This window comes from Cryptomeria japonica, chromosome 11, assembly GCF_030272615.1.
Source record: "Cryptomeria japonica chromosome 11, Sugi_1.0, whole genome shotgun sequence".
NCBI classification, from domain to species: domain Eukaryota; kingdom Viridiplantae; phylum Streptophyta; class Pinopsida; order Cupressales; family Cupressaceae; genus Cryptomeria; species Cryptomeria japonica.
In genome coordinates this window covers 269,089,120-269,111,852 of record NC_081415.1, presented here as the reverse complement: position 1 = coordinate 269,111,852, position 22,733 = coordinate 269,089,120, and the positions used below count along the sequence as shown (strand labels likewise).

Here is a 22,733-nt window from a genome sequence, read left to right as displayed (position 1 = left end):
GTTCCTCGTGTTGGTGTGAGCGCAGGGTGAACCTACAATAGTGGGTTACACTTTTTTGCCAACTTTGGCACTTAAATTTTTATTTTCAAAAAAAACCTCACATTTGGACACTTATTACTGCTAAACCATAAGGAATTTGCAGATAATGTGAACTAGTGATAGTAACATTTTGCGTGTAGATTCTAAATATATTTTTTTGAAAATTTTTTGAATCAATTTATTTTCATTTTTCTATCTCCCTCGAAAACTAGTTTTTTACAAAAAACAACATTTTTAAAGAGTGATACTCATTTGGTATGGCATAAAAAAATTTCTAAAATAGATATGAATGTGATTCTTTCAAATTTAGTTTTGTGACATCCATATCTAATGTTTCCAATTGGTTTCATAACATTATCTTCAATATTTCATATTTTATTAAGTTTTGAAGTCGAGTTAGTTATAATTTTGACATGTGTTCATTTGGTTTATCATAACTTGTTGTGTATGTATCCAAATTCAATTTTATTTTTTCATTGGAAAGAGGACTTCAATACCTAGTGCACAGATATTTTTCAAAAAAAAAATTCACTTGTTTACTATTTTTCCATAACTGTTGAACTCGGAAGTTGATGCTCAGGTATGAAACCTATGTTTAGTTAATCTAAAAAAGAAAATCATAATAAACTCTCTATATATTAAAATAATACTCATTAGAAAGCTTGCTTCAAGTACTACTATCATGCATTTGGGTTTGTCAAAATTCATCCATTTCAGCCCCCAATTTGAGGTTTGAAGGCCAAAAAACTGCAAAAACCATGAGAGGTTTGGGGGGAGTCCAAAACCAAGCACTTTCAATAGAACATATGGGGTTTCAATCAAACCCCCCTTATATCAAACCCCCTAATGCAGATTTTGTATTTTATGCTTTTTTGGGTTAGATCAGAAGTGGGTTTCGATCGAATGTGTTTTTTACATTCGATCGCCAGGGGGTTTCGATAGAACATGGCTAAAATTGAGTTTTGGACAAAAGAGTCAATTTTTTTCGTCCAAAAAAGTGTAACCCACTATTGTGGGTTCACCCTGCAAGGGTCTCTTGCCGACACTTTTCCTTTTTGGTAAGACATCATGTATCGGCACGATAATATTAACTTTCATGTCGACCCCTTACTGATACACCGATATGATCCTTTCGGTGTAACCAAGTGAACCTTTTGCCGATATGAGCTTTCTTCGGTGTGACTAGAGAGAAATCTTGTTGACACATCATTCCTTTTTGATGGGACTTATTATGTTCGACAAGACTTAATATGAAGTTTGGTGACCCTTAATGTCATGTCAATAGGGAGTTTTCAATTCGCTAAGGCAATACCAAGTCTTGTCGATAAAACCCTGAGTGGGGTTTTTGTCTGAATGTGAAGGTTTTAAGGCTCCCAGTGCAACCCAATTGGGGATTAGTCCATGTGGGCATTGACTGGGGTTAATTTGAGGCCATTGGAGGATTGGTTGATGATATGGAACAATCAGAATGAATGAAATCAAATTCAAAGAGGCTGAAGATATTGCTTGAAGAAATGGTGAAAATAAATGAAGTAGTTTTTAGTCCAATCAGGGGTGATCGAGTTGGTCACATAGAGATTCAAAGCAGCATTTAATGAAGAAAAAATTGTAATCCTTTTCAAAGCTCAAGGAAGAATGTTTGAACCAGGATTGCTATATCTAGAAATAGATACTCAGAGATAAAATTTGATTGTAGAAGAAAACCAACTGGATGCATTTATGTTTGATGGCTGCATTGTTGAAGGGAATGTACAAAAGATCTGATTAGCTTGTTGACTAGATCTCTCAGATGACCATTGTGATTAAAAATTGAATTTATTTTGGAGGGAAAGAAATATATGAATAGAGATGACTGATTAGATAGATCTTGATGAAATGTGACAGGTGTAGGATAGCAGATGTGCTAGCAGAGTTTCATGAGAGATCTTGTAGAGAAAGGACAACTAAGTGTGTGGAAGAACAGGTGAGAGTAGGAGAGAGTATAATAGAGTGAAATCAAATCAAGAGGACTTGTTGGACAAGGGTGTACATAAATGAATGCAAAAGGGTGATCATGTTGAAATAAGAAATTTTGTTGTGGAACAGAGACAAGTGAAATGTCAAAAGAGTAAAAAGTGCAAAGCTAAGTGAATGACAAGAAGGAGGTGCTTGTGAAGACACTAGAGTGGAAAAGCCTTTGAGAAAGATAGAAGACCATTAAGAAGAAGATTGAGAATAAGTGCATAAACTAGAAGGTAGGAGAGAGACTTCAAGAGATTTCTTATCAGAATAGCAATGTGTGAACTTCTATATTGAAAGGGTTACAAGACTCACTTGAAATAAGAAATTTCATTGTATTCAAAATTCACATTGTAATTGATTGTATCTCTCTGAGTGGGTGCTCAAAGTAGGGGTAGGTGCTCTAAATTGAGGAATTGGTGCTTCTCTAGGGTTATTAGTCTTACTTGCCTTTCTTCACATGGATGCAAGCCCATTGTAATTCCATAATAGAGCCTTTGTTCTCGATGGTGTGGTCCAAGTTTGAAGCATTATGGGATCTCTTCTCTCATGCGGTGTGGACCCACCCAAATTTCCCAAATCTTTTCCTATCCTTGCGGACATCTCCTCCTTTACAAAATCCACAAATGGAGCAGTCTAGACGGTGTTATTTATAACAGACATAATTTTGGGCTTCGAAGACTTTTGATCAGAATGCAGCGATGAGATGGAGCTTTCTAGGTCCTCAAATTTGGATAACATTTTTTCATGAAAAGGCAATTTTGAAAGTTCTAGAAACGAGAATATTTTGTATTCTCAAATTCCTTTGAATTCCCTCCCTTTTGTATCGCATTATTGTATCTAAAAGTATCACTAGGTATTTTACTAAATTTGTATAGGTAGACCTTTTTGGGCCTCTCATACTTTGATGATGTGGTCTTAATATTGTATTGTAAATACTTCTCTTTATTATTAATATATACTATTATGGGCTTCGGCCTTTTATCCCCTAAAAAAAAATTAAAATAAACAAAAAAAAATGTTATTTGCATTCTCTCTCTCTCTCTCTCTCTCTCTCTCTCTCTCTCTCTCTCTCTCTCTCTCTCTCTTAAATAGCCAAATAGCCAATGCACTTATGAAAACATAATATATAATCAATAATCACCATTATACTTCAATAGACATGTATAACATAATTAATTGCCTTTTGAAATTTATTGTGATCAATACAATAATCCATTGATTAAACTCGGATAATTAAATGGGATGTGACAGTTTTGTCCCATTGTTTTAAAAACAATAGTATTTTTCCTCTTCCTTTTGGCTTTAAATTGGAGCCAAGTCATAGTTGTTTCATCATAGTTTCTTTGAGGTTTCCAAGTAGTTTTGGGATCATTTATGTTGAATGGTGGAATCAAAAGTTCATTTTAGATTTAGTTTTAGATTTTTAATCACATAATAAAATTAATATTGCAAGATTTTTGTAATCACACGGATATGCACCCTAACCAAGTTGTCTACTCAGTTATCCGGTGACACATGGAAACACTCTTGGGCCTGTGGGTTTCCAGAAGGTTAGAGTGAATCTCCAGAGTAGGCAAGTTCTTCTTTTAGTACTTCACCTGTACTACTACTTACTGGAAAAGGGAATGAGGAACTTGAAATGAAATCTACGTTCTACTAAGGTGATGCACCAAAATGCTTTAGGCTCATACTACTATTTTGACACACAATAACCAATATATCTACCATTTCTTACAAAACTCAAAATTGTACGCATATTCACACATCAGTATTCTATAGGAAGGTTAAATTGTTTCACCATTTTGAACGAAAAGAGGTTTTCCACAAAAAATAGTTGTTTACACACCCTTACAACTTACCACCTGCACAAAAATGCATATATTTCCTACTTGCAAATGCTGATATGAGACATACTATAATTTCACACAAATCACAAGACAATATATCAATCACAAGTTTACTTACAACAAAACAAAGCATTCGAGAAGGCAATAATATGACTTCTTCTTTTTTAATGAAAGGTACTCTTTACAATGGTACAAATCTAGAAAATGTTGTCATTCTCTAGAATATAAAATATTACATAACTTATTTGCAGCCACTAAGACTGATTCCCAATAGTACAAGACAATAATCTTGCTAGAAAAAACTCATATCAATTACAATACTCAGCCAAATTGTCAAGAACTTCATCCCAAAACAGAAACTATGGTGTACTATATGTTGTGTTCAACAAACATGCATCAAAATAGGACATGTGATTTTGGAATAAAATGCTTTTACTACCTTCAATAGAGTCAAAACTCTTTTGAGTGCATGGGAAAACATCTCCCTTCATTATCTCCTTTAAATCCTTCAACAAACTTCCACATGATGCGTAGGGGTTACGGATTGTTGACTCCGACACAAAAGTAAATATGTTTGACCAACAGTCGTCCTCTATTTTCAAGACAGGTGGATGATAGTTGCATGTTATAACAATTGTTCTTTCGGTAGTTGATCTGGCTTTAAAAATAGGACACGTTTCCTATTTTCTTGTTACAACTTCCTTCGTCTCTTTGAAGGTGTTAGTGACCTTATTCGTTACTCTATTTTGTAGTTGTAAATATTATCACACCACTATTTGGCTTTGGAACTTTCAATGATAGCATTTAGTGATTATGTGTTGGAGGTACATTCTGTAAGGTTTATACCTTTGCCATTAGATAACAGACTAGATTTGTCAATATCCATTTGCATCTTCCAATTACTTTCTCATTAATAGTTCAGGGTTATATGGAAGGAAGAAAGTTCTGATCTTCTCTCCTTGAATATGGTGGTGGTTCATCTTCTGGGATCTTCTGTAAGATTTATACCTTTTCCATTAGATAATAGGCTAGATTTGTCAATATCCATTTGCAGATTTATACATTTTCCATTAGATAGTAGGCTAGATTTGTCAATATCCATTTGTATCTTCCAATTACTTTCTCATTAATAGTTCAGAGTTAGATGGAAGGAAGAAAAATCTGATCTTCTCTCCTTGAATATGATGGCGGTTCATCTTCTAGGATCTCACTAACACCCCATGTATCTTTCAACCATATGTCAGTCTCTGTAGATTGTGTCATACCTTGAAAAATAGAAGGAGATACAGAATCCATTGGTATTGTTGATACGGTAGTAATGAAAGGGTTTCCACTGGTACCATCTAAACTTCTAGAAACAGTTATATTATTTGGGGTGTGGATTACCTAATTTAAAAAACTTGAAATGTATTCCCAAAAAAATAGAGTCAAATGTGCTTGAAGAAGTCCAAGTCGTACAAAATTTGAAGAAGCTCTGATCTGATAAGTTCTACCAAACAGTACAACAATTTGAGCTTCATCCACAATCTCTTTAAAATTTTCTCAGCATTATGCATCACAAATTTAAGATATCGCTCTTCATGCTTCTCACTACTGGCCATTGTTTGCCTTGAAACAATTATTCTACTATCACTAACAGCATTTGTTTGCCATTGTTTGCCTTGAAATATTGTCAATCTCAAACGAAAACTGGAACTCTAACATCAACATTCTTTGAATCATTTCCATCAAATTCAGGAGTTTGAACATAAACAAGATCATTTACAGATCTTTCAACCATATATTTTTTTATCTGATAAGAATTGTAAAAAAACTTGAATAAATACCAAGAGCATTTGTATGTACCATTGATTGTCAGGTCAGCTCCTAAATTGACAACCATTAAATAAATGAAACAAAGTACCTATATCTCTCTCAACTCAATACCACATCCATTTTGAACACATCATGCTATATTTGCATTCCAAGAGGACAAAACTTGCTAGATTTTTCTATCAAACAGTTGTCACAATAAGGACAACCTTCCGATGGATCTTAGCATTGTCTGGTTTGTGGTTGCATGCAGGCATAAGGGGAAATCTTCCCCCCTGCCCCATACCCCCCTCATGGGGGTTTGGATGGCCCGTCCCCCCCTCGAGTGGGATTTGTCCCCTGGTTGGTTAGGTTCCTGTGTTTGTTCCTTTCCACCTTTGGGCTGTGGTTCTCTTCCAACATCATCTTTCTTGATGTTGCTTTTTGTTAAGGATCAGCACCCTAATTAACGCTACTTTTTTAATCAAAAACAAGGACAACCTCCTACATTTTGTTTGACACAATACTACTTAGTATTAGAAAACTAAGTGATGAGAAAACTGTGGTAGTGAATTCTTGACCAAGTGACTGTCATTTGCCAAGTTCAATAAAGAAACGATAGATTTAAACTTCACATGGCTTGTCCACATTTTATGATTACTGGAAAAACCTTTCTTGATGGCCACTTTCTTCATCTCTGTTGGATGGCTGAATTGGAACACAATCATATTTGGAAGTTTGTTTTAAGAGATTCTATTTGCTAGTGAAGATTATGCCTCCTTCAAAATAGCTTTTTGAGATGTGAACATTAGAAAATACAAAGAGCATGAGACCAACAAGGAACGTTTCCACATAGAATTATGAAGTGATCTAAAAAAAATAACACCTATCATTCATATACACTCACAGACACGTATTTATTTTGTGGTAGACAACTCTCCTTATCGGGCATAGTTGCATTGTTTCTGCAGGACTAAAATCTTTTGAAAGACTTCAATACTATTTCTGCATTTTGTGGTGGTCTTACACAAATACACATGCAAAGGAAAAACCCATTCTTCTTGTATGCTCCAGATTCTATATTAGTTAGTTTATGAAATACATACCCATGCACTTTTTGGATTCATTATTATTTGTTGGAATAGTCCTCTATATTTTAGCTACAACCACGTGAAACCTTCATCCTGGAAATACTTGGGTATTTGAGATGAGATAACTTGATGCAAGATTCAGATATACTGCCTTCTCACAGCCTGTTTGTTTCTACAATGTGTTATCTGTGAAATAGTAGATTCCTTCACACCTTCAATGTGTCATTTGACGTATACATAAGATCAAAACATCCTAACCCTAAATCATTAAAACAATCTTGAACCTTTCAAAGACTTTGATAGCTTCCCTCATAACATCTTAACCCCAAATCATTCTAACCCCAAATCATCAAAACAACCTTGAACCTTTCAAATACTTTGATAGCTTCCCTCATTTTGGTAAGCCTTGTTGTTGGTCACCATTATTGCACTGGTATGACTTCAATGAGAAAAATAATTTTTGGGAGTACCCAATATTGTTGTTCAATTGTGGTGCATGAGAAGATTTGTTCACTTCTAGTGGAGTTTTAGTAATGATGTTGTTTATGATGCCATGTATAACTCAATATCACTTTGAATGGGATCTTTATGCAATTACATATTCTGCTCTATCTTCTTTAGTTCAAGTTTTTGGTTTGTAAGTTGTTTTGATTGTTGTGTATAGTGAGCCATGGAAAGTCTTTGATTAGAAATAGATGATCTTTTGGAATAGGTGTCGCTATCATGTGGAGCTCTTGGATTTTGCATTCAAATTACAATGAGTTTGATATCTTTGGTACTATTGATAAAGGATGTGATTATATGTATCTCTAGGATAAAATTGCAATGTATAATGTCAAGTGGGAGAATGTTAGGATGAGGTGATATTAGCCATTCATATGTCTCCATGTTCCTTGGAAAGTGTTCCCTAGGACATGTGAGAAAAATATTAAATATTTGTACTTTATGGTTATTAGTAATTGCATTTTCAAGAGGTGAACATGAAGATATGATAAAGATAAATTATAATAGACAAAATAAACTCTTTCCCACATCCATATTGAGGCATGAAGGGTCATGCATAAGAAGACCAAGTTTCCAGGAGGAGAAAAGGTGTTTGGGGATCTGAATAGTCACTAGAAGTTACAGAGCACTTAGAATGTTTGAAGTCTAAGTGGCTTTGGGTTTGGCACCCAAAGAGGAGTCACTTGAAGAGTTTTATTAATTTATAATTTCGATTAGTTATTGATTCTCCAAGGCATGAGTGTTTGCATGTGGTTTTGGCCCCTTGTTTTGCAAAAACGATAGTGGTTTTTCCTCTGTCTTTTGGTTATAAATTGGAGCCAAGGCATAGTTGTTTAATCATAGTTCTTTGAGGTTTTCAAGTAGTTCCAAAATCATTTGGAGAATGTGAAGTGAAGTGTATTATCGTTGTGGTCTCTCTTTTGAAAAGTAATAGTATACTTGCCCTCATTCTTTGGTGGGGTTTTTTCCCGAAACAGTTTATCCACGTAAATTTGGTGTCTCTTTTGGTGTTGATTGATTTACACTTATGTTGAATGGTCCAATCACATGTTCATTTCATATTTAGTTTCAGATTTGATAATCTTTTTATATTTGTAATCACATAATAAAGTTAATATTGCAAGCTCTCTTCATCTTGTTTCTCAACACAACACCCTTGTTTTGCAACTTATAGAATATAAAACGCCATATAATTTATTCCTATCAATTTTTTAGTGAATATAATATTTTTTACTAAATTTCAAAGTGGAAACATCTTTAAAAAGGAAGACTTGAGCATTTTCCCCCCTTATTTTTGAGAAACTAATTAAAAATAGTTATTTTTCAAATGCATATACAAAGAAGTCTAGAATATAAAAACATATGTTATCTCAAATTTCAAATGCATAGTTCTATGTTTTTAAAAAGAAGGGAGGTAGAATATTTGAATGGAAGAATACAATTGAAGGAAATTTTGGTTCAAGTAATAGACCAATGGGCAATGTTCTTAGTAAGTTGTGTTGATAAATCGCCATAATGGATAATTTTAAAAGTTACTAAAATTTACTATTATGGATTCCCCCATCTTTATTAATTTTGTCTAATATGAGGATGCCAACATGATCATGTTGACACTATTGCGATCATGTCACAATTCGAGATAGTTTTAAAATTTGTGGAATATGATTAAATGTTTGAGAAAATGACAAAAATTGTTAGAAAACATTAGAGAACTATAAGATTACAAATTTTAACATAATTTGGCACTCCTTTAAGCTAATGCATTGACTAAATGCAACCTCAAAACATGATAAATATGAGAACCACCTAGAATATATATAAACTATAATGTGGATATTACATAAAGAATACAATTTTCAATATTACAATTTAATGAGCTTATGTTACCAAGTGCAAAACCTACACTAATTTATATAAAATGGAAAATGCTAGAGGTTTAATGTTTCATCCTTGCATGGAGACTCTACAAGTGTAGCATAATCTTGGCTAATAAGATAATACATTGAATGTACAAGTGCTTTTGGGGGTTGGAATTTTCCCTTTGAGGAATTTTTTAAGGTACATTTGGTGTCATTGTGATGGAGTATTTGTCTATCCTTTGTATTGAGGATTTTGAATATTTGTTTACATATTTTTCTGTCTTGAGTTATGTGGAAATAGTTTATTATGGTTACAAATTTCTTTTCAAAATTTACCAACTTGCCTTCATATTAGAGAGCACTTAAAGGAGATGTGAGGCCTAAAGCACCATAAGTAGCATAGCATATCTATAGTGCCTAAGCATAACGGTTTTTCTATATATGGACCTACAAATTTTTCACAAAAGGAACCAATTACACATGTGCCAAGGAAAGAGGAAAGAACAAAGGAATTAAGAAGGAAAGATATGAAATTACTTTATCTTCAAAGAGTCCTTAAATTTCATACTAAGGAAAAATGAAAAATGCTCCTGAAGTTCAAAATATACATGTAGAACACCTTAAAAAAAAAAAGAGCAATGGCTAAAAAATACAAAAAGAGATTGAACTTCTCGTAGGCATATATACTAAGAGCACTGCATTGATGGTGATTAGAGATATCTAGTATTGTGACCCAACATGACAACACTATGTTTCATGATTGGAATGAGGATTATTTTATGTTGATATAATCTTCCCACATAATTTGTAGAGACTTCAAGCTTTGAGTTTCATATCCTTTGCTTTTTTCTTTTATGTTTGAATTGTTTCTATGTTCTTATTTAGAATGTGGATGATACAAAGACTTCTTTAGTAGTGCATATTGACACAACTATGAATATATATTATGTTGTTTATGCCACTTTTTCTTGTGTTCTATACGTTTTCTTTTGTGTTTTCCCTCTAAATTTGGGATAACACAAAATAAAAATGTGATTAGCAACCACTCTCATAATGTTAACTAAAAGCATAGTTTGTTTGTATTTTGACTGACTTTTTATTAAACTATGCTTTTTTTCATCCTCCATTGCAGCTTCTATTATCTTATGTCATTTTTCCATTGGTTTTTTAATTGAGATATGTTTGTTGTGCTGCTTTAACATGTTTTTCATTGTTCAGTTTTTGCTTTAATAAGTTATCTTTTTGTAGTCATTTCACCTTTAATACTTTGTATTTTATTTACTTGTATGTCTTTCACATGTTCCATTTCTCATGCTATATGCCATGTCTCCCCACGTGGGACATCCCTTTCATGTTAACTTGTCTTTTAGATGATCATTTTGTGTGCAATCTCAAATACTTATATCACACATTATTACATGATCATATCACATATGATACTTATTATGATTAGATGTTTTTCTCTACCATCATCATTATTATGAGTTAATCCTTGTCCTCAATATTGTGGGGTGTATTGATGTCTATTATTACATCTGCTTTTATGATTACGTCTTAATATTTTACCTATGGTTCTTACACAATGATCTTCATGACAATTGTTAGATAATTATTGAGATTTACATGATTATATATTTTGCATATTACTTTTTCTCTTCTCCTCTGGTTCCTTGCATATTTTGTATGCAACTGATTGAAAATGGGGCATATAATGGCATTAACATTATTTAGTGATTACAATTACAATGACCATTTCATGGTTATAATGGCTACTTCACAACCCTATATCACTTTACATTTGTTGCATTCTCATTAGCGACCACATAACCTTTTTGTTGCAAGATCCTTCACAACTATATCTCATTTTATTATGTTTTTATTTCCTTGACCCTATCAAGTAGTTATTCATGCCTATTTCAAATTGTTATTAGATGCTACTAATGGAATTTTGTGCTTTAAGTTTCATGAAGAGCATTCTTTACAAAGAGCATATATGGAATCTTCATCTATATCTATACCCTTTTGACAACTACATGTTAATTATTTTTATGTTGACATGTTTACTTTACCATTCATGATTCGAAGTAGTTTACAACTCAATATGACCATTTTGTCCCATATGTAATGACTAGTGTGTTGCAAGGTGTGCACCCTTGATCTCCTTGTGTTGTGCAACACAGCGCTCGAATTTGCGACATCACTTAACCGCCTCCCATGGATTCATTAAGTCTTGCAGTTGTATCAAACATTAACAGGTCAATCTTTTGGTGCAATGGCAATCGTGTTTGCAATAAGTGGTATTAGAGCCTGGATCAAGGGTCCAAACCCCTCTTGCGCTTGGGGGGTTGGGGGCGGGATTGTTGCAAGGTGTACGCCCTTGATCTCCTTGTGTTGTCTAGCACAACGCTCGGGTTTGCAACATGGCTTAACCACCTCTCGTGGATTCATTGAATCTCGTAGTTGTATCAAGCATTAACAAGTCAATCTTTTGGTGCAACGGCAACAATGTTTTCAACATAGTGTACAATGGTCATATTCTACATAAAAGTCAGCAATTAACCAAAGCCATGACTCGTATTGACTTCACATGTTCCATGGATACATATTTGACTTGTAAATTACACATTCCCTAATCTAAATTGAATTTATGATAGCAAATTTGAACCTAATTATATCATTGTTGTAGATTTGATCCCCATGGACCCATGCCAAAACCATTCCAACTAAAAGTTATTGCCAATTTGAGCACAATGTTCAAAATTGCAAGATAAGGTGTTGTATAAAAGTACAAACTCAAATTCAATTTTAGGCATCAATCCACCTCTTGTTCAACTTTCACATTATCACTTTCAGAGCATGGCATCTTCAGCTACCATCAACATATGCATCATTATCTTGCACGACTATTTTACTATCCTTGAGCTTATTTAAACTATTAAATTGATCCATGAGTTAAAACTGATCCATGAGGATTGATCAAAGAAAAACTCCTTGCACAACCTCCAATAGTATCTAAAGATGCCACCAATTTCAAAATGTTAAGGCAAATAAGTTTTGGAGGTCACCAATGCATAGGTCAGAGCCATAATAGAGGATCACTTCTGTAGATCTAGGGTCAAAGCCACAAATGCAAAGATCAATTATGCAATTGTAGGCCATATTGGAATTGTTGTTTTACAATTACTTAGCATAACGAATTTAATGTGTCGAAAAATTCTTGCATACTATTTATGCAGCTCAATCGCTTTCACCAAATCAAACACATTTCAACATTTTATATTACAGTTATGCAAGGGCATCGAATTCCAACTTTTGCACTATACAAACACTGCAGGTCTTCAATTATGAAAAGCTAACCCACCATGAGGTTTTAGATATATCATGGTCTTTGAAATCTCGAGCACAAAAACATTGAAAATATAGATTTCCTCGTACACTGATAGGTATGCATTGTTATTATTTCAAATATTTTTTAATCATAAGTATAGATCTTTTATATTTTAGGGCATTTTTCCAACTGAAGCTTCTAGATTTTGCAGAATTAATTTGTAAATTGACAGAAATAAAAGGCCTAGGAATCATTAAAGAAGGTACAAAATTCAAAGCTTTTTTTCCCTCGGACCTACTTAAGGTCCTCAATGGAACTCGTCAAAGCAGATACAAACCTCTAAGCCTTTTCTTGAAATGAGATATGGTACAAAGAAGGGACTTACAACGATCCTCTTCAATAAATAACCATAGTTACCCTTGGATCAAACCAAAATAATTTTAAAAAAATACACAATGCTCACTTAAAATTTACCCCTTATTTTCCGTTGACCCATCCCACTTTTCCCTTTCCTTTGAGATTCATTAGTCCTCCCGTTATACCTTTCCTTGTCAGGTTCATCAAAGTCATAGTTATTTTGCATCCTTCCTCTTCTAGACCCATGTGATGATTCCCTACCAGATCTTGGACTTTCTTTAGAAAAGTCATGTCTATTTCTACTATGGCTATTTTGTTTCCCCCTTGACCCTATAAATCCATCATTCTTCCCATAGTTTCTTTGATTACGACGTTCATCCTCATAGCCAGTATCACTGTTTAATCCACCCACTCTAGGACCAAACATTGTCTCGCCCCGATTAGAATTATGTTGCCTTTCTCTGGAAGAACTGTCCTGACCTCCTTCATTCCAATTTCTTTCTACTCCCTTACGTCCATTAGCATTCCCAAGATTCCTTTTTGCACCATGGTCATGCTCAAAATCATCTCTAAACCCCTTTCTTCCCCTAGAATTAACAGATGCATCCCTCCCAGTAAATTTTGTAACCTCATCTCTGTTCCGACTTTTCCTTGACAGATGTTGGTCTTCATCATCAGAATCATAAGGATCTGCTTCAAAAGAATCTCCCTTTGCTGTTTTGTTCCATGCTCCTCCTCCTCTCCTCCCCACAGATCTTCCTTTGTTGTTGTTCTTCCATTTCATTGGCTCATCATCAGATTCTGATTCAAATGAGTCATCATCATCTTCTTCAACAGAACTGTCATAGATCTCTTTGGAACTTCCTATTTGTAATGGTCTCCTAAAACTCTTAGAGTCCATTCTTTTATGATCTTTCAAATGTTCATCAGAATCGTAGTCCCTCTCATTTCTTCTAGAATAAGTAGCAGATGTGTTTTCTCTCTTATATGACCTACTCTGTACTCTGTTCAGGCTAGAGCGATCGGCATCTCCTTCCTCATCTTCATCAAAGTCACCAAAGTCATTAAAGGCCTTGACCCTATCGATGGGTGACACCAGCCTCACATCCATTTTCCAATCATTAACATGCTGCTCTGTCTTTCGACCTTCCATCTTTTTCTGTCCCTTCACTCTTTCTCTCCCACGCATGGGTAAGTTATCAAAGTCAAAAGAGTCATCATCATAGCATCTATCCCTTCTATTTTCACTCACATTAGTAAGAGGAGCCTCCATGCTTTTAGAACTATCTCCATATTCAAAGGCGGCAACATCTGCTCCATCTGACTCATCGTCATCAAAGTCATCATTCCAAGCTTTCATAGAGTTTGTCATATTAAAAGTCCGTTCCAACCTTGCATTTGGATATCTAGATTGCTGAAAATTGTTATCATCCCTAACTTTTCCAACATTTTTGGTGTACTCATCCTCAGGGCGCTTTCGGTCACAATTATAACAAGTCATGTTTCTTCTGTAATTCAGGAAGTTGCACCTGCAAAATCATATATTCATTTCAGATGAATTTGAAATTAGTTCATAAAGCAAGGCCATCTTTTGCTATTATTCTCAGAGATGATTAACAAAAATGCAAAGTAGTAAATCAAAAGAGAAGTTTGCAATCACCAGAAACCTCCATCAACTTAAACTATGACTTCAGTCACAAGTTGACTCAAAAAATATGGTTCAATGAGTCAACTCAAATTATGCTGTTGAATCTTGATAAAACATCATAGTATAAATTCAGTCATGCAACTATACACTTACCCTGGGCATTCCCACTCCCCAATATTCAATAGCCTTTTGGGACGCTCTGCTTCACATTGCAGGCAAACATTATTCTTTGCAAAGTTCAAGAAATCGCACCTAAAATCCAGTCCAGATAACCAAGCAAGATAAAATTAGCTCCATAAATTCTTCAATATTAAGGCTTGAATAAAAATTGCAATACAAAAAAAATGATATAACATGGAAGGATCCTTACTTTAGACAAAGCCAATCCCCTTTCTTCATTTCAACATCATCACGGCCCACTCTTTTTCTTGGTGGAGGTTGGGGCTCCTTAACCTTTGAAGGAGGCCTTTTAAAAACTGGCTTCGGAAAGTTTGGATCAAGTGGTATTGCACTTAATCTGAAAATCTCTTTAAGCAACCTGCAAATAGCTGTCTTCACTGCCTTTTTCTTGTGTAGCTTATTTTCCGCTTTATTAATTAGAGGATCCAACCCATAAATCATTAAAATCCGCGTGACATCCATTGTGCGAGCCTCAAAGTCCTCTTGAGATGGAGAAATGTAGGCAGACACACAAGAGTTTCTTAATTTACAAGAGCTACACACCTGAGAAATATGTTAAAAAAGGGAAAGTTACCAGAACAGCATGGTGCCATCTGCCACAGGTGGCAGCTCTTATAGAAAAACAATCAGTTGCACTCAGAAAAGATAACTCATTTGCTCATAACAGACCTCAATAGAATTTATTTGGGCTCACAAAGATCATAAGAAAAAAAGAGATTTAAGACAAAAAAGTGAAAAAAATATAGATGCAAGTAGAAAAACATTTTAATAATCAGCTAGAATACACCATTTGTCAAGAAAAAGAAAAAAACAATTGAGGCAGTGTGAAATTTAATAAGGATAGAATTTGAGAGACAATTTTCTGGCATGGCTGATTTAAGAATATGGGTGATAATAATGCAGCAACAATTGAAAACAATTTAGATGCATGACAACAAGGAAGGTCAAGGCCAGAGAAAACATGAAAAAATGGCATTAGGAGAGTCAAGGCCAGAGAAAACATGAAAAATGGCATTAGGGGAGTTTAGATGCATGACAACAACGAAGGTCAAGGCCAGAGAAAACATGAAAAAATGGCATTAGGGGAGTCGAGGCCAGAGAAAACATGAAAAATGGCATTAGGGGAATGTAATGTATGTGTGTATTCTTGGGAACAGGTGCAGGCTCCACAGAGAGGAGCTTGAGGTGAGGCACAAGAAGGGAAATGGAGCTTAAAAAATAGTCAGTCAGATTCTAAAGATGCATAAGTAGATTCCAGTGGGAAGGAAGAATGGAGGAGGAGCAGGAGTATACATTGTTTTTGCGGCCGTAGCTGACTTTCTTAAGAACAAACAAGAGTAAAAAGAAAGATAAAAGATCATAAAACAACTGCATTCTAAAGGACTAATCTAACAACTCATTATCCATAAAAATTCAAACTTTAAAAAGTTTTCGCTAAATTACTTACATCTCCTTCATCAAGGTGAACATATGCTCTCAAGCGTTTTCCTGAGAGAACCACCTTTTTGTCTAAACTTGGACATCCAAACCCTACAAGGATCTGAATATCCTTCCGAGACAAAGATCTGCTCAACAAACAATCATTTAGAATAGCAATAGTGCACATATTGTTCAGATAAATGTAAAATCTAAATAGTTCAAATATCAAGAAAAGATAATATGAAATGAAATAGAACCTTGTACTATGACAACTATGGTTAAATAAATGAAACATATAAATTGAAAGCACTCCTGTTAAGTGGTAGAGGAGTTGAATAATTAAATTGATGAGCATAGACAGAGAAGATACTATGATCATAAAACATGAGTAATAGAAAGACAGAAATGTATGCTGGATTTAATTTGTTGGACTGCTTATTAAACTTTGTTCTTTCAATGAAGATTTGTATATCCTAAATGTTACTAGAAGAATGGCACAAAGAAGATGCATGTATATCAGTATAAAAATTCTCTTCTGTAATTAGAAGACTTTTAATAAATAGAATTGACTCTTTAAAAAAAATTTACATGGTCATTGTCATGAATTCTGCATCTAAATCTAGTAAGCAGATGGTGCTAAAAAAAATTTAATTGGAATTCTCTGAGCCATACAAAAAATGTTTGACATATAGTACACTGACAATACTAAAGCTTTATCTATATGCTTTCTGCAGTTGGGGAGTTCCAATTATAAAATGCTCAAGAATATCTGAAACAAAGACATTTCATATTAGATTAGCATACTCCCAATCAAATCCATACACACAAGTTGCATAGTCATTGTCAGCATTGAGTAGTGAGCAGAAATTGAAAATAATTGATATCTAAATATTGAAATCCCAAAACTCCAAAACTTGGTTCAAGGCAAAACCTCACTTTTACAACTTAGAAAGTGCATTGACTCATACAAAAAAGCAAAGGTTTGGAAACTCTTGTGACCAGGAACATTTCTAGAACAAAAAATCCTGGAAACAGAGAAAATTCATTTTCAGTAATCTGGAACTATTTCAGTGTTTACTCATAAAATAGGAATCCACTCATAGGCATTTCGTGGATTTTTCAGGCAAACTTTTACCTCTAGTTTGCACATTCTATGGTACAAAATCAGTGGCCTTCAATATGCATATAGCAAATTTCTAAACAGGAGTATTTGCTTGGCTAGCAACTAGAGGAAAGATCCTAACAGCAGAAAGGTTTAGAAAAATGGGCTTTGAAAGCCCCTCAAGATGTGTGTTATGTAAAAATCATGAAGAAAACAATGACCACCTACTCTTGAACTGTCCCTACTCAGCGAAATGTTGGAGATGGCTTTGTGCCAAGTTAGGATTTGTAACAGCATTGCCCAATGACATAATATCTCTATTTCAAAGTTGGCCTATCAGAACCAAGGATGGGTTACTCAGTGGCTTATGGGAAATCAGCCCTTCAACCATATTATGGGAAATATAGAAAGAAAGGAACAGGGGTATTTTTGACAACAAATCAAAACCAGTTGAATTAGTGATTAATATGATAGAAAGCTCCATTGTGGAAACAATGAATAGAAAAATAGCACTAAGACTCATGACTAAAGGAGATTTTACTCAGTGGGATGGAAAAATGAGGTTTACTTGGGCTGGACTTAAAGTTCCCATGTTCTCGGGGGAAAGGGATAAGAAGAGAGAGTAAATAACATGAAAACTGCCTAAGAAAGGATGGATGAAATTGAACTTTGATGGGGCTTCAAGAGGTAATCCTGGTCCCTCTGGAGCAGGATGTATAATCAGGGACAGCAATAGTTCCATTAAAAGTAAATTTGTTGTTCCCCTTCAAGAGGACACAAATAATATAGCTGAATTCACCGCCTTAAAAATAGGGCTGACTGAATGCCAAAAAAAAGAATCAAACAAGTAGAAATTGAAGGAGACTCGGCTATCACTATCAATACAGTGAGAACGTATGCAACACCCGACTGGAGACTCAAAGCCCTATTGGAAAAAATACTGGCAATTCTTGGATATGTTGATTGTTTTACAATCAATCATGTATACAGGGAGGCAAACATGGAAGCAGATGAATTATCAAAGTTCGCAGCTGAAGATAAAGAGGTGAGGTGGTGGCAGTAAAGCTAAGCTGGATGAATAAGGTCACATTAAAATCAGGAATAATCACATACAAAAAAGGCATTTTTCATAACAAGGGCCCTAGAAGAAAACATTAAAGAGGACAGTAGTCTTAGCAAGCAAGAGCGTCATTACAAGGGGATTAAATGAAAAGGTGATTGGATTAGAAATAAAAGGAGATCGCTAACAAGAGAATGATTAGAAAAATAGCAGAACTGGAGAGATTTTGGCGGAATGGTTGGAGAAAGCTGAAAGGACAAGTTGCCCGGTATAGTAATTATTTCACAGTAAGCTGATTATTAGAATCTGGGAGGTTATCAGGCAAATTTGATTGCTGCAATGGGTCTGCCTTATCGAGTTACATGTTCCAGCTCAGGGGTCTTAAATTCATCACATAGAGATGCACCTTTCATTATAAATGTGAGATTGAGAAGAGGGAAGGGTTGCACAAAACAAAGGAAGCAGCATAATTTGGAGAGAGGGAAGTGCAGAGACAAGGCAAAGGAAGTGTGCAGACAGAAGACGGGTACATGCCAAGGAAAAGAAGAATGAAATAATAGGAGCACATATAAGAAAAGAAAAATCAGTGCATTAGAAATAAGGAAGCAAAAATTATATGAATCTAAAGCTTTTAAACTTGTTTAGTGAAGAATTTGATACTTTTTAGTGTTGACAGTATAGATAACGGATTTATTTAAATGTTGAGAGTTTTTCTGATGATTACTGTAAAATCTAACTTCATCATTATTAATATACATCTTGGCTTTAGCCGTTTATTGACCAAAAAAAGAAAAAGATAAATTAACCTTCACATTTATTGGAAAATCATAATAAAGTTAGATTAAAATACAAGTTAACAAAATCATGCAAAACCTGAAACCATAATGTCTCCCTATTTCAGAAGCTTTGCATATATGCATGTCTTGCAAGCGTTCAATATCATGGAAACTAGTTAGTCCACTTATCTTTAAAATTAAGTATATCATCAGTCGACACAGTACAGATATGACAAGCATATATACTTAAAAGGATGTAATGTAGAACTTATTTGTAAGTTGATAGTTAGCAAAAAGCAAGAAATCTGATAGACAGTAATTAGTATGCAGATAAAGTTTAGCAAGCAAGATCAAAATTTTCTAAGGGAAATGGCAAAAATATAGAAAGACATCAAACATACAAAGAAGACTAACTGGAAAGAAACGGCGTATTGACAATCAAACTGTTATGTGCAAATCAAGATCCAGGAAGCAGATTAAAGACAAATTAATTCTTGAGTTCTCCCTGGGGTATAACTGTCTAAGTCACATGCACATTCAATATACATAAAAAAGACTAAGTCACCAAAGAGTAAGGGGTAAGGATAGACTTCAGAAACTGGCTAGAACCCTTTCAGTGCCCTCTTTGTTTCGCAGGAGGAAACAAATGGGCATCTATTCATAAAATGCTCCTTCACACAGAAAATGCTGGGAATAGTTAATCGATAAGCTGAATGGTAATTTCCCCCTTCCTGATTCACTGCTATTGTTGTTTAAAAATTGGCATAAAGATAACCGGATGTTGCTTTCTCATGCTTATGTTGATACGGATGATTTGGTAGGAATGAAATCACAGAATTTTTCAAGGATAGAAAAAAAGCTCAGAAACAGTAATCCCCAAGCTACAGATTGCCATCACAAAGGTCACAATGTGTTGTGCAATATCCAAACCACCCTGGAAACAGGTATCCTCATGGGGTAAAAAATACTAAAAATAAAAAATGGAATAAGCTTTCTCTCCCTCCCCAAAGTTCATGGGTGTTCCAATCTGACTCATCCCGCATTTGATCATTCACATATCACAAGGACCCCACCCAATGAAGGCACTTGGAAATTGTATTTTGAAAGTGTGTCGCAGAGAAATGCAGACCAATCCAAAGCTGGCTGCATTATCCACAATTCAAAGAAATGATAAAGAGTGGCAGCAAAAAAAAAATAAAGCTAGTGACGAATAATGAAGCGGAAGCAAAGGCCTTATTTGACGTTCAATCAGTCAAATCCTGCAATATATAGAACATCACCATTAAGGGAGATTCAATGGTTGTAACTTGTAATACTCACTTGAGAAATAGAAATTTAAAGAATTGGAAGATAAACAAATGTTCTAAAAGAAGCATTGAATATTCTGGACGACATCCCAAGCTATTCGATCATGCATTGTTTTAGTGAAGTAAACAAGGTGGCAGACTATTTATCTAATCAAGGAATAAAGCAAACGGAGAATTATTTGAGACCAATCTCACACATTGGCCAGCACTTCAAACAATTATAAACAATGATTGCAAACCCATTGAGAATTGATTTCCTTAGGGGTAGTAGCAGGCAGATATTCATGATCAAACAATGTGAGGGTACTTGCCATTATGGGGGTGTACATATAGTTGGAAGAAATTTCTCGAAACCCACATTTTCATTTTTGTGTCTTTTGTTTTCACTGAGCCAGAGGCTTGACATCATGAAGCCATCCCTGCAATTAGGTGCAACCGTCAGTTAAAAGGCCTTTCCACATGAAATTTATCCATCCTGTTTGAAGGTTTTTCCCTACCAGCAGGAGGTGAAGGAAGCCATCAAGGAAATCTTGGGAAAGGATTTTGTATAGAGGGCTGTAAGGCACAGAGTGAATTCCAAGATATCTTCAATGTTCGTAGAAAATCTCCCAGTCTTGATGGGGGATAAGGGATTTAACAAAATGTTTTAGAAAGATAATTAGTGTGGGAAAAATTTGCAGTTGGCTTCGATGAGACAATTGACAGTGCAAAGATAGAACAATTCTCCTCCCTTCCAATGATAGGTTTTAAATTCAGAGGGCTGGCCTCAGTCTGCATGGTGCAGAATTTGGAGAATCACCTGGAGAAGCTTGTCAAGGTGGTGGCTGCCATGCAGAAACACTTGCCTGTTGTGTAATGTCCCCCTTTGGGATATTCCTAAATTTTGCCCTAAAACCACAATTCCAATTAAAAATAAGAAATGTGATACATTTTAGGATATAAATCTACCAATTGGAAAGCAATTTATAAGAGAATTTCTAGTCTAGGTCCTGCAAACAATATTAGTCACTCGAAATTGACATTAGATCATAAGCCAAGATAACATCTATATTAACTAAGCATTAGTATGCTTCATGATATCATATAAACATTATTCATATTAAAATCTAATTAAGCCAACAGCCATTCCAATGTGGATTCTTATAATAATCTCATTAGGAATGTATCGAAACATTTGCGAATCACAATCTCAAGGTTGGTAGCCCTTGTATTGCGAGAGCATGGAAGGCTGACCGTCCATTCCACATTCGAGGTAACATACTTGATAAGAGCATGAAGGTCAGTCTTCCATTACCTCTCGTGAACTCAAAAGGCTGGCCGTCCTTCCTATTTGCAATCTGTCGTGCTAAATTCAAAATGGATCATTATATGAATCTTATATTACATATTTATAATAAAGAGAAGCATTTAGATTACTCACAAAGATCAATAATTTCTGCAAGTATCACTGTGGCATGAAAACATATCCATATACATACAGACATGTATACTCTATTCACAGAATTTATCTTTTAATCTATTTGCTGCTATTAAATAATTATTTCTACTCTTGGTTCAGTTACAATTCCTTATTTCCTTTTATACTTGTTTTTTGATCATTCAATGCTTCCCCTTTATATCCTGTTTTTGAAGAAGTCACACCATTTCTTATGCTGCCCTTGGAGGAGTCACAACTTTTTCCTCATGCAAACACTGCCCTTTTATTTAATTAATTTTTAATTTAACTATGCTTATTCTAAATCACTAATATAAAACTAGCACTACTTTCCCTCAAGTATTATCTCCTATTTTTTTTTAATCGCCTTAGTTATTATCTCATACAATTTCTTAATTGGCATACTTTCCTGAATCGCTCCTTTTATTAATATTAATGGCTGGTGGTGATAATTAAATTCAATGTTTTGAGGACAGTGTTCTGTTTTTCTTTAGTTATTCCAATCCTTATGTCTAGGCCTTCATTCATTAGTATAACATGCGATTACTTTTCCTTAGTGTTTATCCATGACTGAGAGTTTCCTTCACTTCTGGTAGGGATATTACAGTCCCCCCACCTCCTGGCCCACGAGCATGGAAGGCTGGCCGTCCATTCCATACTCGGGGTGGCATACTTGATAAGAGTGTGAAGATCGGTCTTCATTCCTATTTGCAATCCATCTCTCTAAATTCAAAATGGATTATTATATGAATCATTTAACACATATTTATAAAAAAGAGAAGCATTTCAATTACTCACAAAGATCAATAATTTCTGCAAGTATCACTATGGCATGAAAAAATATCCACACACATATATATACTCTATTCACAGAATTAATCTTTTAATCTATTTGCTGTTATTAAATATTTATTTCTACTCTTAGTTCAGTTCTGATTCCTTAATTCCTTTTATACTTGTTTTTTGATCATTCGATGCCTTCCTATCAT

The 22,733-nt window shown here is 34.6% G+C and overlaps 1 protein-coding gene across 1 annotated transcript in view; it reads right to left on the bottom strand.

Moving 5' to 3' along the window:
- Positions 1–12,691: 12,691 nt before the first annotated feature.
- LOC131069733 (uncharacterized) overlaps positions 12,692–22,733 on the bottom strand; it is a 51,812-nt gene continuing 41,770 nt past the window's right edge. Inside the window, exons 2-5 of the mRNA XM_058005267.2 lie at positions 16,093–16,210; positions 14,836–15,188; positions 14,619–14,717; positions 12,692–14,346 (exon numbers count right to left, since the gene is read on the bottom strand). Coding sequence (XP_057861250.2) covers positions 12,924–14,346; positions 14,619–14,717; positions 14,836–15,188; positions 16,093–16,210 — 1,993 coding nt within the window. The 3' untranslated portion in view covers positions 12,692–12,923. The remainder of the gene's footprint in view (positions 14,347–14,618; positions 14,718–14,835; positions 15,189–16,092; positions 16,211–22,733) is intronic.